We start from the raw sequence: 22,594 nt of genomic DNA, 5'->3' as shown, positions 1-22,594 counted from the left end.
TTTGTCGAGCATTCATTGACTACCCATGATCTGTTAGACACACTTGGCCTTTCACAATTTTGCTTAAGGACACCATCTTGGCATCTACAATGTAAATTGTATATTCCATCAAATTTATTATTTCTGACTCCTAATAACAGTTAGAAAATTACTGAAATTGAAAAAAAAGTTTTAGAAAAATGTTTCTTGGGATTTATATATGTATAAGTTAATGAACATTTGTTTGTACATGTAGCATCTTTAGTGAGTTATCGAGATTTGGGATAGTAAAAGCATAGTGAACAATTGGGAGGGCAGGAGGTTGAATTGTGGGGCTTGTAGAAAGAAAAAGATATTGTAAAAGTACTTTGCAAGTTCTGATCTCAACAGCATTCACAATATTATGCCATAATTACATTAAGATTTAGATCATACCAAAGTTACCTGTGTGAAAAAAACAATAATTTCATCCAATCTCATTTCTTTCTCTGTATTCTTTGTAATTTTAAATAGAATTATATATAAAGGTATATTTTTAAGCTTTCATTTAAATATAATTTTCTTAAAATGATAAAATCCTTTCATTCTCAGGCAATCTATCATTTTTTTAATAATAGAACTTAATAAGAAAAGAAACCATGAAGTATGTAATAAAATAGCACTTTTACATATATTATTTCATCTTCCCCATATGTAAAATTCATTACAATGCAAATTTTATATAACATGTATACATGCAGAATGTACAGTGTGTTAGGAAACAAGTTAAGTGGATGAAAATGGGTTTTTCTTAAAAATAGTATGTTAGTTGTCACAAACCAATAGTTTACATAGGCAAAGCAGTGTTCCCACTAACAATTATAGTGCCGTTTTGTTTTGGCCTCTTAAACGTTAGCATGTAAACACATATACTTAATGAGAATTTTATCTTTTATGTTGCCATGTGTATTTTTCACTAATATACATAAATTAACATTTACAAAACCAGGTAATTTTCTAGAGAATGAAGTTAAAAAACCTCTAACAATGTAGTATACGGGTAAATTGGGGGAAACAAACAACCAAGTCTCCTTTTCTAGGAACTCCATACTTTCTTTTGTAGCTATCATTCCACACGTGGGCAATTTCTCATGGTCTCCCTGTCTTGCTTTTTCACACATTTACACAGTATTCACAGTTACATCCCTCATCACCCAAATACCAAAAATTCTTAATGCTATTCTCAGTACCATTCTGTACTTTGGTAGAAATATAACTTTTATCAGATTTTAAAATTCATGCTTTATTAATAATATTAAACATGTTACATCCTGTAGTGTATTTAACTTTACGAAAAATTCTGTGTGCTTTGTTACTATCTGATAAAATGATAATGCTTCTAAATCTTTGGATGTTCACCACAGTCAAGTAATTTGCATTGCAAAATGTACTGTAAATAGCATTTTAAAAACATTTTACAAATGAATTTATGAGACAACAGTTTCTTTTTAGTATTTTCTTTCTAAAAGCAGTTTTCAGGGTTTTTTTCTTTTTCCTTTTCAGTAATTTTTTTTCTCTTTTCCCTTTTAAAGAAAAGTCCACTAATAAATTGGTAGCTATAGTTTTCTTGAGATGTGTTTTATTTATTCTGGGCAAAGAACACACAACAAAAATGATAGTTCTGTTACTCCTTTCCCCTCTATAAACTTTCTGATCAAATATTTTTAAGAAATCAACTTCAATAAATAAGTGGCAATATTTGCTGCAGTTATAGGTAGTTCATAGTATGCAACTTAAGTGCTCAAAGATATTCATATATATGTATTTATACATATCATATATATGAGTATTCACAGTGCACTAATTTTTTTCTAAGTGGAATAACTTTGTATGTACTTTAAATACTCCAGGGGGATATTGCTATTTCAAGGAAGTCAGGTAAATTTCTCTATTCAGCAGAGTCCTATTAAAATATGCAAACATCTGTGCCCAAAATATTATGAATTACAATGTTGAGATTTTTTCCCCTTGTCCCTCCCGTCTTTGTTTCCTTCCTTCCTTTCTTCCTAGGACAGGCCTTTTTTTTTTAGCTCTCTCTCTCTTTTTTTTTTTATTGCAATTTGCTGTAGGCAATTAACAAAAAGTACTATGCTTTTCTTGTGTTCATGTAACATGAATTTTTGATAGTCAGGGACTCCAATTATATACAGGCCGAGTTTCATTTCTTAAAATGTTCTGTGAACTGATGTGTGATTCTCTTGAACCAATGGATGTAGCTTTCAAATTATTATAGGAGACAGGGATTTTGACTTGGTAATATTAACTATGAAATACCAAATATAAGTAATAATGTAATAACAGATCTCATTTTTTTCCCCCACAGAAGTCATTCAAAATGCAAGATGTCTCAAACCATAATCCATTAAACACTTCGTTGAGCCAGTAATCCCAAATTATTTATAATGCTTTTAGTATCATGTTATGTGTAATCTTTAAATGAGCTACTCACTAAAATATGGTATCTATTGATTTGTACTTTTATAATTATGATCATTTGAGAAGAGGGATTTCTTTTATGTAAATAAGTTATTTTCAAGGCTTTCAATGGTTTATATTAGTCTTGAGTACAAACTTTATGTTCTTTAATATTAAAAGTAGTGCATTATCTCTGATAGAAAAATCAAGCATGAGAATTATTTTTAAAAATATTTCTAAAAGTTCTTTCAAATCTTTTAGAACTTAAAAGATTCTATTGTCAAACATTGTTTACTAAAAGTCACATCATTTGTAAGAAAAAAAGAATTACTAATGAAACGTAACTACAATTTTGAATCTTGAAATATTTTACTTTAAATGAACACTTGAGTGCTAGCCTTTGTTTTACATAGTGAAAATCACAAAAAAATAAAAATGCTAAATACTTTTTTAAAAATCACAGTAATAAAGTCTAGAAAGAATTTATGTAGAAAATTAATTCTTCACGATAGTGTATAGCGGAGTCTGTGTTTATTTTGTGATTTCTGTCATCCTAGGTATTTTGGAAATATTTGCTGTGTCTCAGGGGATTGTAGGAATACGAGGAGTTTTCAGCAACAAATTTTTAGCGATGTCAAAAAAAGGAAAACTCCATGCAAGTGTAAGTAGAACAACTTTATATTTGTTAAAGGTATTATCGAGATTTTACATTTGTAAAATGGAATAAAGTGAATTTCTAAATTAGTAGATAGCACAATTTGCCCAGAGAACTTAATGTTTTTGGTTTTTATAAAATTATATGTATATTTAACAAAGAGAATTGTGTTTTTGTAAGTTATCATTTAGATATTTTATTTATTTGAAAAGATAAAGTCCACCAAAATATTTTAAGGATAAGTGTATTTGAAAATAACATTCTTAAATTGATTGCCATTATTTATTTCTTAAATGTGGCCCAAGTGAGAAGAAATGTTATGGAAATAATATATTACATAACACTTTCAATTTACATAGTTATGGTGCTTGTGTGTTTGTGTCACTTGATTGGGTTCTTATTTAATTTTACAAGCTTTTCATAATGTCAAAAATTGGGTCTAAGTAATATTTTCATATTAATAAGCATAAAGGGAAGAATAACAAGAAGACTTTGACCTTTCATAGAGAAATCTTATCTGATCCATTTACGGAATTCTTATTTTATATTTTTGGTGCATCAAAAAATTTCTTGAAACTACAAAGACTAATTTTGCACTCATAAACATTTCTCCAGATCATTTATACATTGTGTAATCAATTTATAAATTATAGATTTATATGCTTTGTTCTGAAAATGCTAATTCCTTGGGAAGCATTAACACATTTTAAAGATAATAAAATATGTTTAGCTTAGTTTTCCTACTCACAGATTCTGTTAATTTGTATTAGTACATATGTACAGCATTTAAAAGTGATTTGTGCTTTTTCTGTAATATACTAAGCTTTGTCATGTTAAATCACTTTAAAAAGCAAATCTTTCTTAATGCTAGTCTTTTAATCCTTATTCTCTTTAATTATTTTTAAGTGAATTAGGGAAACATCACTTTTTCAGTTTTTGAAGTATATAAGAAGTTTTAAATAAATGCAACCAACCAAAACTTACTAATTATAATTTCTACTTTACAGACCTTAAAAAAATTCAATGAGAATTTCACTTGTCTCAATGTGTAAAACTTTCAATTTTCCTTTCCCTAGCATCTAAAGGTGGTTTGTTAATACCTCTTGGAGGAAGTAGTAGAATTCAAGCTATTTCTAGTTATTTGAGGATTAAATGAGATAATATATATAAAGCTTTTAGATTAGTATTTAAGTGCTTAACAAATATTACTTATCATTATATGATAGTCTAAATATAACAAACTTCTAAAATCTCAGTTTATTAAGATAAATAGAAAAACTTCGTTAACCTCTTTAATCACTCATTGCGAGAATTATAAAAATATTTACCTATTTAATTTTCTGAGCTGGTTGTTATATTCTAACAAGCTACAATTTAGGAATATTATAACAGTCTTAAAATAATTTTTAAAATTGTTTTAAGAGGTAAATTTCTACATAGCTTTGGAAAAGTAGGACACGTCATTTTATTAAAAATTTGATTTTGAAAAATCTACATATGGAATAGAAACAATGATCAAACACATTTACACAGAATAACTTTACCTCAGTCAACTTCGAGGTTGTAAAAAGATTGAAACACCTTCAAAACCAAAGTATTGTAATAATATGTGGTGCATGTAAAAGAACTTTCTCTTATTGGTTGGTTTGTTTGAGTGAAAAATCTTAATTTTTTAAACATTTGATTCATACCCTAATACATACAAAAAAAAAAAAAAAGATTAAACTCGGGCCAGCTTAAGGATAATTGCCACAGAAAGCGAAGTATTACAAATGGATGCCAGTTAGAAAGGTCAAACTCAGAGGTTAGGATACATGATTCCTCTGTCAAAAGCAAGTAACAAATTTCCAGAAATTTGACCCAAATGTCTAAAGATGGCTGGCTGAAATAATGCAGATAATGCAAAAACAGCATCTGTTATTCTCTCTCATCTTGGCAGGCTAAAGTTATTTCATGGAATAATGACTTTTAAACAGTACAAAGCAAGTCTTGCTCTTGTCACTCACTGAAGCTCTTTGATATACAAGTCATTCTGTTGACTTTGAGCTGAATTGTAGATAAAAAAAATTAAGCCCTATGATTATGTGCATTCTTTTTAAACCAATTGTTGAAGCCCGCTTTCTTCTATCAGAGCTTTTATTAGCACTTTTTGTCTAGATGGAAACCTAATTAAATTATAGTGATTTATTTTTTAAGGACATTGAATTTAGAAAGAGTATTAATCCTAGCAATTATCAGTTTTAGGCCTATGTGCTTTCTTTCCTGTTATCAGCTTCTATTTAAAATGTTGAAAAATTGTTCTTGTAACTTTAAATATAATTATAGTATTTGATTTAGTTGTTTTACAAAATTGCATCATCGCTAAAAAGGCTAAAAATTCATACTTTTAGGATAAAATATGTAATTTGTGATTTGCTTTAAATAATTATGCAGAGGCATTTAAGGAGTATCTCTATAATCATTTTGAGATATATATATGCATATTATTTATTACATATTATACACACACAAACACAAAATTAGTCCTCACTTAACATCTCAGGAACTGACTTGAAGCAAAACTACATTGGTAAGGAAACCAGTGCAACCATAAGGTAATGATATAAACACAAGTTAAGTTCCTCAGGTATATTTCTCATTACAGAAACATCACTGGGAAAGAAATGTGAGCTCTACAGGTATTTAAGAAAGCTTGATAAAAACAAGTAAGAGAATTCTTTTCCAACTGTTTATTCTAGTTCAGGGTCAAGGGCTGTCAGAGCCCATCTTGACAACTGAGGGCACCAGGCAGTTTCCCACTGTGAATAGGACAGCCTTCCTTGCAGAGTGCACACGCACCCACATCTATACTCAGACTGGGACAATGTAGACATGCCAGTTCACCTCACATGCACATTTTTGAGATGCAGGCACCTGGACTCCCCGGAGCAAATCCATACAGACATGGAGAGTACTTACAAACTCCACACAGACATTCCTGGCCAAGAATACATTTTCTTCCCCTCATCGACATTATAATAGAATGATATTGAAGAGTACAATATTATTTGAGGACCTGCTGTACATAGAAAATCATCACGTTGCACATTTTAAACTTACACAATGTTAGATGCCAATTATATCTCAATAAAACTGGAAAAAATTAAAAATTAATAAGTAGTGTCTTTAGGATTTTATCCACAAAATGAGAGAGAACTGAAGAAAATGTAAAGTATTTATATAATTCTGTGGAAAGTAAACCCATTCTGTAATGAGAAATATTCACAGATAATTGTACGTTTTTTCAACTTGGTTTTTATAGTAGAAATTGGAGTATTACTAGACAGAGATAATGCATTTGCATAGTTCTTTGAAAGCTCTTTCACTCACATTATCTCATTACATAGTTAGGTGAGAAAGAGTCTCAGAAATGTTAAAATTTTTCCTAAGTTAACATGGTTAAGAAGTGATTAAACCAGAACTATATCCTTTTTAAATTCTCTGTTTTTCTCTTTGAATGCTGTAATGCTTGGTAGGTAAAAGTTAGCTTGAAAGATTTGTTTTGTTTGGAATTCATTACATTGTTTTCACCTATTATTTTATGGGAATTAATAATTGCATGGTTTAATAATACTTTTCATATTACATTTTAAAGAATAAATACTGTAGTTTATCCTTAGAATATTTTGCTTACTTCCTTGCCCCTTCCTCGTCTCTCTTCCTCTCTCATTTCGAGCTTTTTTTGAAATTGTTTTTTCCCTATCTACTTCTGTATCTGCAATACTTGATTTTAAAATCTAGAAAGGAGATGTGTCTGCTGCAGAAGTTGTCAGAGTTTTACAAATGTTGGTCATTTAATGTGATGATGACTTGCATAGGAAACTCTTGTCAAGATGAACTTAAAAACAGAAAAAATCACTCCATTGAATAAACGACAGAAAAGATGTTTTGTTCCCAGAGAATTTTCATTTAGAAAATACTTCATCATCAGTGGACACAAGGTAAACAGAAATATCAGCCCAGAATGGTTAGACTTAGGCAAGATTTGTGCTGATTTACTTTGTGTGCTAAGTTTAAGTCGGTAAGAAGTTTTCTTTGAACTCCAACCATCTCGATTTGCACTGCTCCTTGCACTCATTCAATCTACATACTCGCACTAATCTACATGCAGCTCTCTTTAAAATCCCACTAAGATACTCTAAATATACAAGATAACCAAATTCCTGCCATGCAGGTTTTTTCAGCATTCTGTACAAGAATGAAAGTGTATGATCTCAAAATGCATTGGCAATCATTAGAGTAGGAATAGATAACTACTTCCTCAAGAATCAAGAGTTAGTCAGAGCCCTCCTTAGGACCTCTTTTTTAACTCATTCGCAAGCTGGGGCTCTTTGTAAAACTGAACACCTTTCTCTTTCTGTCTCTATCTCTCCGCCTGCCTGTCTGTTCCTGATCCTCCTCAATCTGTTTCTGCTCTCTCCTCAGATTTATTGTCTTTACTGAAAGTCTCATAGTGAGCCTTTCTGCATTCTCTGAGATGGGTTCAGATGTAGAATGAAAGGTTTGAGTGTGGTGGTTAAGATCGCAGTTAGATTGTGTCATCCTACTTAAGTTAAACTGTGTCATGTTACTTAATCTTTCTATTTCTTGGTTTTATCAGCTCTAAAAGTAAGAAAATTAAAGTAACAATCTATTGGGATAGTTGAGCATTTTAAATGAGATAGTGCATATAAAATACTTAGGATGGTGCCTGGAAAGTATTCAGCATTTATTGTTTTTTAAAAAAATGAATTTGCTCGCAGGCAGCTGTTTGATGATTCCCAATCTCTTCTCTTAGAAGGCTTTTCACTTTGGGGTCAGGCAGCTGGGACCCCTCAGATATTTAGACCAGCCCAAATCTTATTTATCATTGACCTTTTTTTCTCTATGGGTCCAAACTTTTCCTGCACACAGGAGCCCCCTTATGTCCTGAGTTTTCCTTTTTCCAAGAAACCTAATTTGAAAGCAAAATCCCCAGACTCAATCTCTTAAAGAGGCAAGGATTTCCTATGGTCATAATCTCATAATTCTTCCAGAGCCCTATTGTGCATCTTGTATTTTCCCTCCCCCAAAATGTAAATCCCAGAAAAAGAGGTTATCGTGTCTTTTAATAAAGTGTGCATGATAGCTCATTGCCTATTGGGAAAAAACTTCAGCTTATTTAAAGATCCAGAGAGACTTATGTGGTGGAATTATTTTTGTTTCTCAGGGTTTTAGGGGATCATGTTTGGAAGGAAAGCAAATTGCAGAGTTTATGAAATAGGCATGGAATGTGTGCTTGATCAGCCCTAAGGAAGGACTACAACGTCCTTCTTTCCTGGTTTCAGAGGGAGCCAGCTAGCTTGCCAGGAATGAGATTCTGGACAGGACTTCCTGTGCTGGGGGCACAGTGAGGAGGAGTGGGTAGCCCCTAGAGCTGGGCATGTTAACAAAGGAAATGGAGGCTTGAGTAATAGTTATCATCATCATTAAAAAATAACTTATTAAGCACCCCACTCTTCTAAACCGTGAGCTACTTAAAGGCACTTGAATAGAAACTTCTCTTGCTCTTGAAGAGCTTTCCATTTGCATAGTAAAATCGAATGTGCAGTAATTCAGGCTCGAAAATGGGTTTGAGACTCTGCATTTATAGTAAATACCAGTTTTCCCTTAATTTCACAGTACTTAAATTTGGTTAGAGGGCTTATTTTATTGAGGAAATCTGGGAGTGATGAAGTGACTTATAACTTCAGAGGTCCATTTCAGTCTAAAGCAAAAGATGGTGTTATATTTCTCTGATGGTTTGGGGAGTGGCACTTGTTTTTCATCAGTTTTTTAACATGGAGCAACTTCATGGCAGTGGAGCTATATAGAACTCCAAGAGATGCCCTCAGATGGTATGGTGTTATGGAGATAGTTAGAATCTAGGAATCAGATCTGAGATTTAAGTCACAGGCCTACCCTGGCACTTGATAAATATGGGACTTTAGATGAATCATTTTCTTTACTTCTCTGACAGGAAAATCAAATAATAACATCCTAATAGTCACGGAATTATTGTAAGAATTAAATAATATATATGAAACACTTGGCAATTGTAGTCCTCAACAGCCCAGCTTTATTGAGTAATTAAAAGCATCAGAAAGAAAACTACCTTATGTTTCTCTAAATATGGTCCTCACCTCACCTGCATCAAAATCACGTGGGATGCTGGTTAAAAATGCAAATCAAGGGTCTCATCTCAGACTTACTAAAACACAATCTCTGGAGATAGGGCCGGAGAATCTGCGTTATGAACAGGCTCCCTGAATAATTTTAAGTCAGTTCATGAAATTCGTAGGAGAAATCCTGTGGTTGGTATTTTTCACTACATGACCTCAAGATGATTTGTTATTAAACCAACTCTAATGTTTCCTTGGTTGCTCAGTATGAAGAACCGATTATAGAATGGATGGATGGCCAGGGCCAAGCAGAAAATACAGCCATGACCTGGAGATGCGTGGTATGGCTACAGCTGACCCCTATGAGACTTATACTATAGTAAAGAGTAAAACAGGGCCTCTCTGGGTGAATGCTGTCCTGTTCTGGGGCACTCTAGCTTTCAGCCTTTACTTACCGCCAAAGGTGGGTGCCTTTGTGCAGAGAACATCCTGCACAGCCATACAAAACAGCCCAGGCTAAGGGCACCTGACAGGGGCAACCCCACTGGCGAGAGTAGGGATGGGAACCAAGAAGCACTTAAAGGATGAAAGGGAATGAGAAGTAGAGGTGCACACACAAGGAAACTTTGCTTAGAGCACAATTTTTCTGTAATTGTTTTTATTACAGTCTATAATATTTTAATTATTTAATAATCTTACAGCTTATAAAAAACATTTTAATTATTTACATTTGGTTAATTATTTCTTAATTTTATAAGGTTTAAGAGAAAGAGCCAAATCAAAAAAACAAAGTGAAATAAAGAATTAAAATTGACTAAATACTCAGCAAACACCAAGGTTTATACTGATGACGGTCCAGAGTCACTCCTCTCTCTATACCATTTTTATAGAATGCATATTTACTTCTATAGTTGCATGTAATGAAAATTGGTACTTGCTTGCATACTCTCAACTCATTCATTATAAGATCCTCAATTATCATACAATATAATACTTACTAAGGAACAAAACTATGTTAGAGTTTAGAAAGTTTTCACTGTGTGAAGAGATGAGTACAATCAAGGCAAACTATCTTTCTAATCCAAAAGTTCTTGTTTCCCTTAACACCATCATGTTTCCCCTCCCCTGAATAATTTAGATATTCAAGCAAAAATATTTTAATTGATTTAAGCTTTACTTGTTTTGACCATTAGGACTATACGAAATTACATAGAAATTAGCTGTTTTGAACATTTCATTTTAATTCTGCAATTATGACTTGTTGAGGTAACTTTTTGCTACCTAATTATCTTTTTAATTTATTTTTAATTATAGTTGACATACACTATTATATTATTTCCCAGTGTACAGCATAACGATTCGACATATATATCTTACAAAGTGTCTATCTCCACAATAAGTCTAGTACCCCCTGACACCATACATAGTTATTATGATATTAATAACTATCCCCTATGCTGTATATTACATCCCCATGATTTATTTTATAACTGGATGTTTGTAATTCTTAATCCTGTTTCCCTTTTTCACCCAACCTTCCACCCCATTTCCCGCCGAAAACCATCAATTTGTTCTCTGGGGGTTTGTTTCTGTTTTTTTTTGTTTGTTCATTTGCTTCGCTTCTTAGATTCCACATATAAATGCAATCATACAGTATTTGTCTTTCTCTGTCCAATTTATTTCACCTAAGATTGTACGCCCTAGCTATATTCATGTTGTCGCAAATGGCAAGATTTCATTTTTTTATGGCTGAGTAATAGTCCATTGAATGTAACTTCTTTTAACACTTGCAAGATCGAGGAGAAATTAAAGAGAAAAACATAGATAATTTAAGTCAACAAAGAATATGAGCAGGACCATGTCTATTTTGTTTTTCATTGTAAAACTGACAACTAGCACAGTGCATAGCATGTGATATAATCAATAAACATCTGTTGAATAAATTCATGAAAAAATGAATTTGAAACATAGATGGAGTGCTTTACAAACATTTTAATGATTAGTTTTGTTGTAGTGGCCGATGATGGTAGGGCAAGGAGGTGATGGGGTGGGAGTTCCTAATTTCAATAGCTTATTTGAAATTCGATTCGCCTCCCTACTTTGCAGCTTAATTGCTGAAAAAATTCTTTATATCAACTTCACTTTTTCTAGGGAAGTAATACAGTTCTAGTATTTTAAAAGTATGTATTTTGCTAAAGGACTTCTTAGAATTCAAAGGAAATTTTAAAAATTAAAAATAGCCTGGAAATTTTATTATCCCAAATTACATGATTGTAAATGTATATATATTTAAATTCCTGTAGCTAAGATCTATGCTGCTTAATGACTCTGCTGTAAAGATGCTTCATGCATGATATTAGGGACAGAGATGCACTGCACAGGGTCACCATCTTGTCTGAACAATGCCAAGATACTGACAGGAACAGTTGATCCCTCACGAAGAAACTATATCTCTTGATGAAAAAAAACTTACTGAAATGTTTGCTTCAAATGGTTCTGTTCCATCATAGCTAGATGAACATTTCAGACAAAACATTAAATTAGGAGTCAATTAAGAAAGCCAAAACAGTCTGACCGCCTTTACTCCTGTCCTAATGAGGGATTTAGAATGACTGAGAGACTGCAGGTAGTGAGTGGGTCCTCAGATTCTGAACATTTCTTCCTGGTGTGACAGGTAACCCTTGAAAAATCTTGAGCCTAAACAGCTATTTTTCATCTTAAGAAAAAACTTTAGAACATGAATCTTGAGAAGGACAGAAAAAAATTTTAAATGGGATAATTTGAGAGGGTAGAGTCAGTGGGATTTCACTCATGTGAAGACTCTAAGGTGGAATTACTATAGGTTTAATTCACTGTAGGGTGTGTGTGTGTGTGTGTGTGTGTGTGCGCGCGCGCGTGCCACATCAATAAAAATAATGACTTTTTTCTTTATTTTCTTTGACACCGTCAGGGAAAAGGGTTAAATAATGCAGTACACTTAAACCTGTCAAAATTGAATAAAGCAATCACTTACATCTCTATTTCAGGAAAATGTAGGTTTGTGAAACAGCAGTAGAAGTCAGGTCAAGGTATAATGTATTATATAACTGTTTTTCAAAAGCAATTTTACAAAAAAATCTGAAGCAAGGTAAACATACCTGCTACTTTTTTAAAATGAAATTCCTCACACCTTTCTAAAATGCTTATCCTTTATGTAGCAGAAAACATTCCAGATGGCTACAGCTTTTATTTTAACACAAAACCTTGGAATTATCTAATTGCATAAAAGAGCACCGCAGTCCTTTTAAGAGCTAAGCAGCTATAGACAAATCTTTATTTGACTTGTTAGAAAGTCTTTTTAATTTAAAAAAAAAAAAAGGAGCAATAAATGTGTGCTCTTCTAAAATGATGTCAGCATAGCACCCTTGGTCTAGACATAGGGTGGTAGATTATGACAGGATGGAGAAAGCCATAGGTGGTGGTTCTTTAAAACACCTGCTTCCAGCCTACTAGAGATCAAATCCAGAGAATCACCAGTAGAATTACCTTATGGAAGTTCTAGATGCATAGCTTCCCAGCCCCCAAATAAAGAGCTTTATTGATGGAACTATACTTGAATGTAAATAACTTGGGTAAACTGTCATATGTATGGTAAACGTGCTGTTGGAAATGCTCTGAAATTGGTTGTCTTCTGTAATTATCAGTACTTTGCACAAGTCAAAAGTTCCATGTGTCCACATCAACAGGTCAGTGTAGATTGTCTTGCAGTTTTAGACTTTCAGATTATAGTGTTGTGATTTGTACTGCGAAGAAAAGCTTGGCATTATTAGAAAAAGCAAGAACTTTTAATTCCAGTACAGAACCTCTTGGTCTGATAAAGAAAATAAATACAGCATGTCTTCAAATAACATCATTTTGTTCAATGCCATTTCGTTATAATGTTGATGAGGAAAAAAATCGATCCCTGGCTGGGGCCACTGCCTGTGGAGTTTGCATGTTCTTCCCATGATTACATGGGTTGGCTCCAGGTACTCCATTTTCCCCCCACATCCAAAAGATGTGCAAATGATGTGAATTGGCACGTCTACATTGTCCCAGTCTGAGTGTGAATGTGGGTGTGAGTTCACCCTGCAATGGAAGGGCGTCCTGTCCAGGGTGAGATCCCACCTTATGCCCTGAGCTGCCGGGATGGGCTCCAGCCACTCTCTGAACTAGAATAAGTGGGTTGGAAAGGAATTCTCCTGTTTTAATTAATCTTTCTTAAATATCTATATGGCCCACATTTCTTCCTACGTTTAATATTAGAAGTGTTTTTGGTCTTTATTTAAAAGTTTGGTCATGTTTTTGTGATGAGAAATATACCATAAGAACTTAATTCTTGTTAATGTCAATTAGCCTATAGTGTGAAATTGGTTTCATTATGTGTCCTTTTGTTTAAATTCGCATTGTCCATGACCCTGTTGACAATATTAAGTGAGGACTTACTGTATATATAATTAGTGTTTTTATATATGGGCATCAAAATATTTGGTATTTCGAACCGAGAAATTTTATACAAATGGTGCTTACTGAAACTGTGAAACCAGAGGGTCTGGTCTGGGATTGGAATTCTAATGCTTTGGGTGTTATAGAATTTTGTATTTGAAAACTACAGATCTTTTTCCTAGAAAAAGATTTTGATTGTCACAATAGCCCTATGCATGGAAGAATTGTAGATATAAGGAGCCTAAAGCTAAGACCTCAATTGGCAGAATTGGTAATTGATCGAATGTCTGTCTGATCCCATCCTCAGGCTCTCTTCCCCCATACCAGATCCCTTCGATTCCTTCAATTTCCTCAACTAAGCCTTTTTAGAGCATGTCCTGGCCTACTTTGTCAGCCTTATCTCTGGTTCCTTCTTCCATGCATCTTAAGTGGAAGTCACACTGAATTACTTATAGTAGTGTCATGCTGACCTGTGAACACACTCTTCCCACCCCATTCCCTGAAAATCTTTTCTCATGTCACCTGCCTCACCAGCCACTTCCATCCTCTTAGATTCTCTTCCTCTACACTGTCATTGTACACTTTGCATACCGCTGTCATAATTCATATATCAAGCTGCACCGCGATGGGTGTCTACTTGGCTGCTTTTTCTCCTCTTCCGTGAGCATGTCAAGGACAGATATTTTACGTGTGTGTCTGTGTCTCTGTGTGCCTGTATGTAAGAGAGAGAGAGAGTAAGAAAGATTGATATTTGGCTGAAGTGTTGTTAGTGACTCCAGAAAATAATTTTTCTCCTTGCCATCAAATATACTCTCCTGTATCACCATGTGAAGATATTTTTTTTCCTAAGAATTCTAACACATGAAAAATTAATAGGGCCATATGCTACCCTTCCTTCAGCACCATGAATCACACTGAAAAATATATTCTTGTTTCAAAGGAATAATATGACCCCTTTTCTCTGAACACAAATTCATGTTTTTTAGACAAATGTTTCTTAGTAATACAGTTCTAATTATTTTCTTGTTGGCTTGTGAAGTGAAAAAAACATGTTAAAAGTTATTTTTTAACTACATATTTCTAAGTAATTTAAAAACAGTAACAGATTTAAATATATTAAAGAGTTTATGTATCATTTTTACACACACTAATATTATTTCACTAAGTACATAGTAAACAGAAATCACCATCATAAAGATGAATAAGGTAGGAATATAGAAATGAAAATAGTAATTTTAAAGCAACTTTAAAATAAGCAAATATTTTTTAGAAAAGAATGTTGTAGGAGGGCAGGGGGTGAAAGAATTCTTGGATTTTCTTTAGAGTACAAGATCTCATTTTAGTATATGCTGAAAATATTATTACTACTTCAATTTCTTCTTTTTCCCCCCAGGCCAAATTTACAGATGACTGTAAATTCAGGGAACGATTTCAAGAAAACAGCTATAATACTTATGCCTCAGCAATACACAGAACTGAGAAAACGGGACGGGAGTGGTATGTGGCCCTGAACAAAAGAGGGAAAGCTAAGAGAGGCTGCAGCCCTCGGGTGAAACCCCAGCACATCTCTACCCACTTCCTGCCAAGATTCAAGCAGTCGGAGCAGCCAGAACTTTCTTTCACTGTTACTGTTCCTGAGAAGAAAAAGCCACCCAATCCTATCAAGCCAAAGGTTCCCCTTTCTGCACCCCGGAAAAATCCCAACACAGTGAAATACAGACTCAAGTTTCGTTTTGGATAATGTTCATTTCGGCCTTGTGAGAAACCACACTTTCTCCTCAGGAGTTTCAATAGGTGTCTTTACAGCTCTGAAGAAAAGTTTTTGGACACAGCTTCAGCTCTACTACAGTGTAGTGAAGTCAGGTCATTTGTTTCAGTGTGACTGAAACAAAAATGTTTTCCGACAGGAACTGAACAGGAATTCTTTGTACAATATAGAGAGCACACTGCTTCAGTTCAGTAAGACATAAAGCTTTTTGCTTTATGTGTAGTGCATACAAGGACTCTGTATTTTCAAAAAGTTAAACAGCATGGACTATGTATTTTTCTGACTTTTACAGATCAACTTGAAAGAACATACATGATACATTTTTATTTTTGGTTTCCAGAGAATATTTTAATGCAGATAAAATATTTTATTAACTTCCATTTTTTTTGTTTTTTTGTTTTTTTAAAAGTACCTCTGCATTGAGCATATTTTCTTACTTTTATTATTTTAATTAATATAACATAAACAACCATTTTAATGCAATTTATGAATTATAAATGTGTTTATAGCCCAATTGTAACATGTGGATTCCTTTTTCATTTTTCTTATTCATTGCACTTTTAATTTTTGTTATATATATATATATATTTTTAACATACCTCAGATAATGAAGTTTGGTTCCACATCTTAAAATCTTTAAATTCCCTTCAACACACCGAAGGCTCAGCTTGGATTTGTGTGCGTATGTGTGTGTGTGTGTGTGTGTGTTTGTGTGGGTGTGGGTGTGTATAAATTCATGAAATTATGTGGAATCTTATGCTTTGGTGGCTGATCTATCATGAGTTAGAAGTAAGGAGAAAGTATAAAGACTTTTTTGACAGAATTAAAAGTTGGAGATAAGGAAGAGGATTAGATGTACAGGTACACTAAGTTTGCAACACTTATTGAGATCTAATTCTGCCTTGATTTCATTTCTCCTTTTATCTAGCCCCTGCCCTCATTCTTGAACAGCTGGAAGAAATTTTATTCTGTCCATCAAGCACACACTATGAAACTGGAGTACTTAAAATACCTCTTCTATCACCCTCTGTTATCTCCACTGTATAGATCCACGGGAAGCAACCCACTTACCAGAGGAACATGGAGAATTGAAGGAGATGAATCGTGTAACAGTTATCTATGTTGAGTCTCATTGTCAAAAATATTCTTACTACTCAGTAGAACACCCTTTGAGTTGTCTATCCAAATGGAAACCATTCCAGTGAATAGATCTGCCCTTTTATAAGGAAACTTTCTGATGTATATTTTTAAAAAGCTGGCCATGCGATATGGGAAATTAATTTGAGAATTTGATGAGCTGAAAATGGCATGTAATGGTCAAGCCAAATACTGAATGTTGAGCATAAATCACAGAAAATTTTACTTAAGAGAATTTACATAATGTATTTATTTTCTTAGGTAATCATTTTTATGAAGTTCTATGAAATACAAGGGTTTATCTTTGGAAATGTGGCAATAAAAAAGGTATAGCTAATGTTTAGAATTATGTCTTTCATAGGAATAGGAGGAGTTCACAAAATGTTTGTGATTTCTGTTTAAGCACGTTTTTTTCCTTTTAGAGAATACTGACAAACTTTTTTTTAAAGCATAGTTTATTTTGGTCCACAAACACAAAGTGGAAACTTGTCGAAATTAAATTTACTACCACTTAAGCGGATTTTTTTGTTTTAATGGAAACAAACTATACACATATATTTTATGCATAATATATAATTATATACAAAATCTATCCACCAATTAAAACATCATGTGTATACTCTAGTATAGTGTTTTACTATAAAACCAATAATCTGATTAAACATCTCCGCTTTTAATGCACAATTTTTAAAAATGTAAAATAAAATGCTATGAAAATTTCAAACTTTATGTTAAAATTCTCCTGGATTAAATGAAACAATGAAATTTTGCGAACAAAGATATGTCCAACTCTTATCCAACTGGCATATCACCTTATATGCATGGTATAAAGCTAAAATTAATCCTCCAGTTTATTCTAATATATTGTCAAGAATTGTGAACTGTATATTAAGTTCTCAGTACATGTAAAAAATTAGAGTTGTAAAGCAGGAGAATAGTAGACACGTGGTCCTAAACGGGCAAGGAAAAGATGATATTAATGATGATTAACAATGAATTAAATTAATGCACATGTTGCATTAGGCTAATGCTGATGGTAGTTTGTTATCTAAAAAATAATAGCTTACCTTGTACTCCTAGTTTGATTTGATAAGTATATGAAGGTTAAAGTAAGATAGCTACCAAATAAATATTATACAAGTCAAGACTCATTAATTTCAAAATGTAAAGCCAAGCTAAAAAAAAAAAAAACAAACCTTTTAAATTATACTTATCTTTATACTTTAGTTTAGTGGCCATGCACAATTACTTTTAATTATAACTCACTGAAGCATAGTTAACTAAATTAATGAATTGAATGAACTCATCGTGTATAGAAAACAGGTAAAATATAACTCCTTACTAATATCTATAACTTTCCAAGAAGGTCCTTGTTTATGATGTAGTTTTTGATGATTTTTAAAGTAACTGGATCCATCTAACATCAAATAAAGTTGTTTAATTGTGATTATGTTCATATAAAAATATCGATGACTTTTACATCAAAATTTAAGAGCCTAATTTGCCTAGAAGTTAGGCAACAAACATTTTTAGACTGTTTCAGTTTAATTACATTATGTTTAATTTAAGATGTTCTTTATTTGGAACGTTAGTGGAGGTAAATAGAGGTTACCAATAAGATGTAATTCCACTGATTTATTTCACAAAATATACCATCACTTCCTTCTGAAGAAATTAATTTGAGAGTGTATACAAATTATTTTAGTTCTTTTAGCTGAGTTATAGAGGCCCAGCGGTTCAAAATCAGGTAATGATAAAAGATTATGTTAACAAAAGTTATTTCCAAATTTAGTAATTATATCATCTTAGATACTTTTATTTCATGTACTGAAAATAAAACACCATAAATCTGATAGGTAAGTTTTTTATAAAATTGATCTTGAAATAGAAAACGGAACACTTTTCCTGTGTTAACATTTTTCACCCTTCCAAGGAGAGAGAAACTAAGCCATGACTTCTCACATTTCCAATAATGAAATAAAAATATTGCACTAAACTTGAATTCTGGCACCATTTTTACAGTTGCAGGAAATTGATTGTATAGTTAATTTTAAAAACAAAAAAAGTGTTGTAGATGTTACTGCAGTGGAAAGCAATATAATAAAATATACAAGCAGTATAATAATTTGAAAACAACTTGTCAGAGAAAATATACACCTTTTTAAAGATTTACTTCATTGCTACATCTAAATGTTGATCTCGTAAAATCTATTTTTAAGCCAATTGAGCTTTTAAAAATTTTTGGAAGAAACTTTTAGATAAATGAACATAACTCATTTACTTTTCTTTTAGAAATCAGTCCAATTGTACTGGTCAATTTTTGAAATGAGATTATCATATGATTAGGTGCTAGTCCAGCAAAGGAGTTACTTCCTCCATCTTACTCTCTGGTAGTAAAGAGAGGAGAACCCAGCCTGAGCTGTGTCAGTGGAGACATAGTTACATGTAAGAATCATACAACATTCAGACATACCATCAGACAATTGAGCTACAGATTATCCATCAGTATTTAAGCAATTTTATGTAATAAAGATACTAGATTAGAAATCAAGAGCTCTTACATATTTTTTTTGTTTTATTATCTTTTGTCCTCACTCTGCCATGTAATTATTGCAAGTCACTTTCTAGGCTTTGCTTCATTTTCTACCATATGATCCCTAATGTCATTTCCAGCTTTGTCGTCGATGATTGCCTGAGTCTTAAATTTTGAGGTACCCAAAAAAGGACATGGTTTCTCTTCAGGTGAAACTAGACAACCACATAAAAAAAGTCAATGAAGTAATAAACATAAATATTTTCTAAAGTCTTGTCTTAGATTTTAAAAATTGTTAAGTAATTATGAGATTGAATCAAGAGATTTTTTAAAAAGGGATCAATTCTGGGCTTAACATTTTATGAAGAACTTTTCCTATTTGAATTAATTTGAAAGGGAATGGTAAGAGTAGTATTGTTGATAAAAACTAGTTATAGAACCTTAATTAAGCATGTCATTTCATCTTTGAATATCTCTGTTTTCACTGACATCCCACTTTCACCATGAAGCCTTCTAGAAATTCATGAAGAAATATCAGTCATTTAATTTTGAAACCACTCTGAGTAATTATAGCTCGTAACTTTCCATCACCATTCCTTTACTTTCTTAATAATTCAGCATTTTCTGAGATCTCGCTTTGCACAAGGCAGTCGGCTAGTGAAACATCCCTTTATTTGTTCAATACTTGTTCACTATGTTTCTTGTGGTTGTTAACATTAATGTACTCTCAGATTTTGAATTTCTGGAGGGAATATAGCTGCTCTCATTGCACATTGTCCAAACCAGGGTCAGGCTAATAAAAGAAACTTATGAAATGCTCTTAGGTGACAGCAGTTTTGAATGATGTGTTCCTCTGACTTAAACACTTTGTGGAGTCTATTGGATCGTCTAATTCACAGAACTGGGTATATAATTATATTTATAGGTCCCAGAATATGGTAGGTACTCAAAAATGCTTTTAGGATGGATTAGGTACTGAATAAGATTTATTTGATAAAGATGATTAAGAGAATTTCGCGAGATATGAAATGGCTCCTACAAGGGCAAGAACACTGGCTAACCCTCTGTTGTATGTGGACTTCTCAATTGCAAACGCTGAGCCCAAACTAAAAATAGCAGGCACTTGCGAGCTGCATTTTCATATCAATAAATTAGCCATTGTATGAAACTTCAATTTCATTGGCAATCTTAAAAATAAGTAACTATTGAAATCCTGATGATTTTGCTATTTGTAGCTCAAACAAGCAGTCCAGTGGGATGTTGGTAGGTATCAGTGGGAGAGAGAAGGCATTTCTCTTTGGTAATTTGTTTTTAGATATGTTTTTCTTCTTTTCTCAGATAAACTCCCTCAAGAAAGATGCCCTTTCTGTACTCTACAGAGAGATTAGTGAATGCATAATCACATAGTAACAGGTCTGGTTCCACTGCATTTCTCATTAAATTCTCTGTCGTTCCCTCTGTGGGAAACTGGAAAATTTATCAGATTTTCATATAGGGAGGTGAATTTCTGCTGAGGAGGCAACACAACGTCTTTTACTCTCCAGAGTGCAATTACAGCTATGCCTCCACAGCAATACTTCGTTTTACCATAGGGATCTCTTTGTAGAATGTGTGCCTTCCATAACCTGTTTCCGTACTCTGACAGGTTATGTATTTACTCTTTTTAAAGTTCACTAGTTGTCCTACATTCTCCTCAATAAAGGGTCCCTGAGAGCAAGTATAACTCTATTAGAATATTAAATATACAGAAGAATATACAAAGACCTCCCTAACAGTCACCATTCTAATGGAGCATGGGATAGAATGAGTTTAAAACTGGGAAACGAAAAGCAACATAAAAGTTGCACATTCTCAACCTAATAATCTTTCTCTTTCTTTCTTTCTTTCTTTCTTTCTTTATTTCTTTCTTTCTTTCTTTCTTTCTTTCTTTCTTTCTTTCTTTCTTTCTTTCTTTCTTTCTTTCTTTCCTTTCTTTCTTTCTTTCTTTCTTTCTTTCTTTCTTTCTTTCTTTCTTTCTTTCTTTCTTTCTTTCTGCATAAAGGATACATTGCAAAGAAGTAAAAACATGTTTTCTATTTAAATAATGAAAGAATAAATCATCACAATGCCTTATTCTGCAGTTCCTATAAATTATAATGGGCTGGGGGGAGTCATACCTATATATGTTGTCATATTATATAAAACTGGGTCAGCACTGCGAGTTTGTTTTCACCTTAGAAATCATATTGCTTAAGATTCTCAGCCTTTACCTCTGGAGAGCAAGAGACCAAATGAGGAAAAAGACAGGTATCCCAGCATGCTGGCGCAGAGCACAAACCACAAGATCTCTCTACTAGTCAAGGGAGTTTAACGTTTAATGATATGAAATCAACTCGGTCTAGCAAACTCCAAGGTCCAAAAGCGGCTATGCAAAGTAAAGCAGTAATGATTTCTTGGTTGCTAATAATTTATGGCAGAGATATTTAATATGTTTCCAATAAAAAATTCACTGTTTATTTAACCCCTACTGGCACTGTGCTGGGGTCCTAGGAGTAGGACTAAATATGGCACCTGTTTGGGGGAAAATTTAATTTCTTGCATATATTATCAGGGCAGTGGATTATATCTTTTGCATGTTATATTCTGTTCTTAGTTAAAAATGACATTTAATCTTGCCAAAGCAGTTTAATATGTTAGGATACTACTTACCACGGTAGACCTGAAAGCTAAAACTGGGTTACATTATATACTTTGAAAGTGTTTCACAAATTTTTTTGGCACATCCTTTGGAATTCATGGCATGTTTTCCGTTGGTTATTGACAAAGATGCAAGATTATTCTACACTCAATAAAAGATAATTAGGAGCCCAATAGAGCATAGAAAAATGGGATATAAGCTTTTCTAAGGAGACCTCAAATTCTGTTATAACTAACACTCACTTGATAGCTGAGATTGGAAGATCAGCAGCCGTCTAATTTCAGGATTGCTTAGAAATAGGAAAAACTGACATGTGCTTCCCAGAGTCTGATTTATTTCCCAAGATGAAGATGTCCACAAGATAGAAACAAGTACGTGGGTTAAAAGATCAAGCAGTGTATGTGGTCCTGAGTCCCACCAAACTTTCAGCTCTTTTTCTACCTGTTTGCAGGAAAAATGTTAACAATTTAGCTCATTAAAAAAAAAAGGAAACAAAAACACCTCCCACTGTTGGTTTTAAACAAAGGATTATATGAGACTCACTTTGAGAACAGCTGCTGCTTTGGGGCTGATAGGATTAGGGCAAATGCACCTCCCCCAAGACATTGGCAAATGTTGCTGTGTCTACCTTGGGTGTTACAGAGGCACCTCTGTAGTGGTTTCAGCCAGTGTTTCTCTAACATTGGCCTGCAGTCAATAAATATTTCATGTCTCTTGCCCGAGGGTGTGCTCAGAGGACCACCCTGCAAGTGTTTGCCTCTGTAGTCAC

General features: G+C 33.2%; 1 protein-coding gene across 1 annotated transcript in view; it reads left to right on the top strand.

Annotated features, from left to right (window-relative positions):
* The window catches only part of FGF5 (fibroblast growth factor 5), a 21,137-nt gene extending 5,004 nt beyond the window's left edge, over window positions 1-16,133 (top strand). Inside the window, exons 2-3 of the mRNA XM_006907618.2 lie at window positions 2,991-3,094; window positions 15,104-16,133. Of these exons, the coding sequence (XP_006907680.1) occupies window positions 2,991-3,094; window positions 15,104-15,451 (452 nt within the window). The 3' untranslated portion in view covers window positions 15,452-16,133. The remainder of the gene's footprint in view (window positions 1-2,990; window positions 3,095-15,103) is intronic.
* The last annotated feature ends 6,461 nt before the right edge of the window (window positions 16,134-22,594 follow it).

Source organism: Pteropus alecto, unplaced genomic scaffold, assembly GCF_000325575.1.
Source record: "Pteropus alecto unplaced genomic scaffold, ASM32557v1 scaffold161, whole genome shotgun sequence".
Taxonomy (NCBI): Eukaryota; Metazoa; Chordata; class Mammalia; order Chiroptera; family Pteropodidae; genus Pteropus; species Pteropus alecto.
The sequence above is the reverse complement of the archived record's forward strand: the minus strand, read 5'-3'. Positions and strand labels throughout refer to the sequence as shown.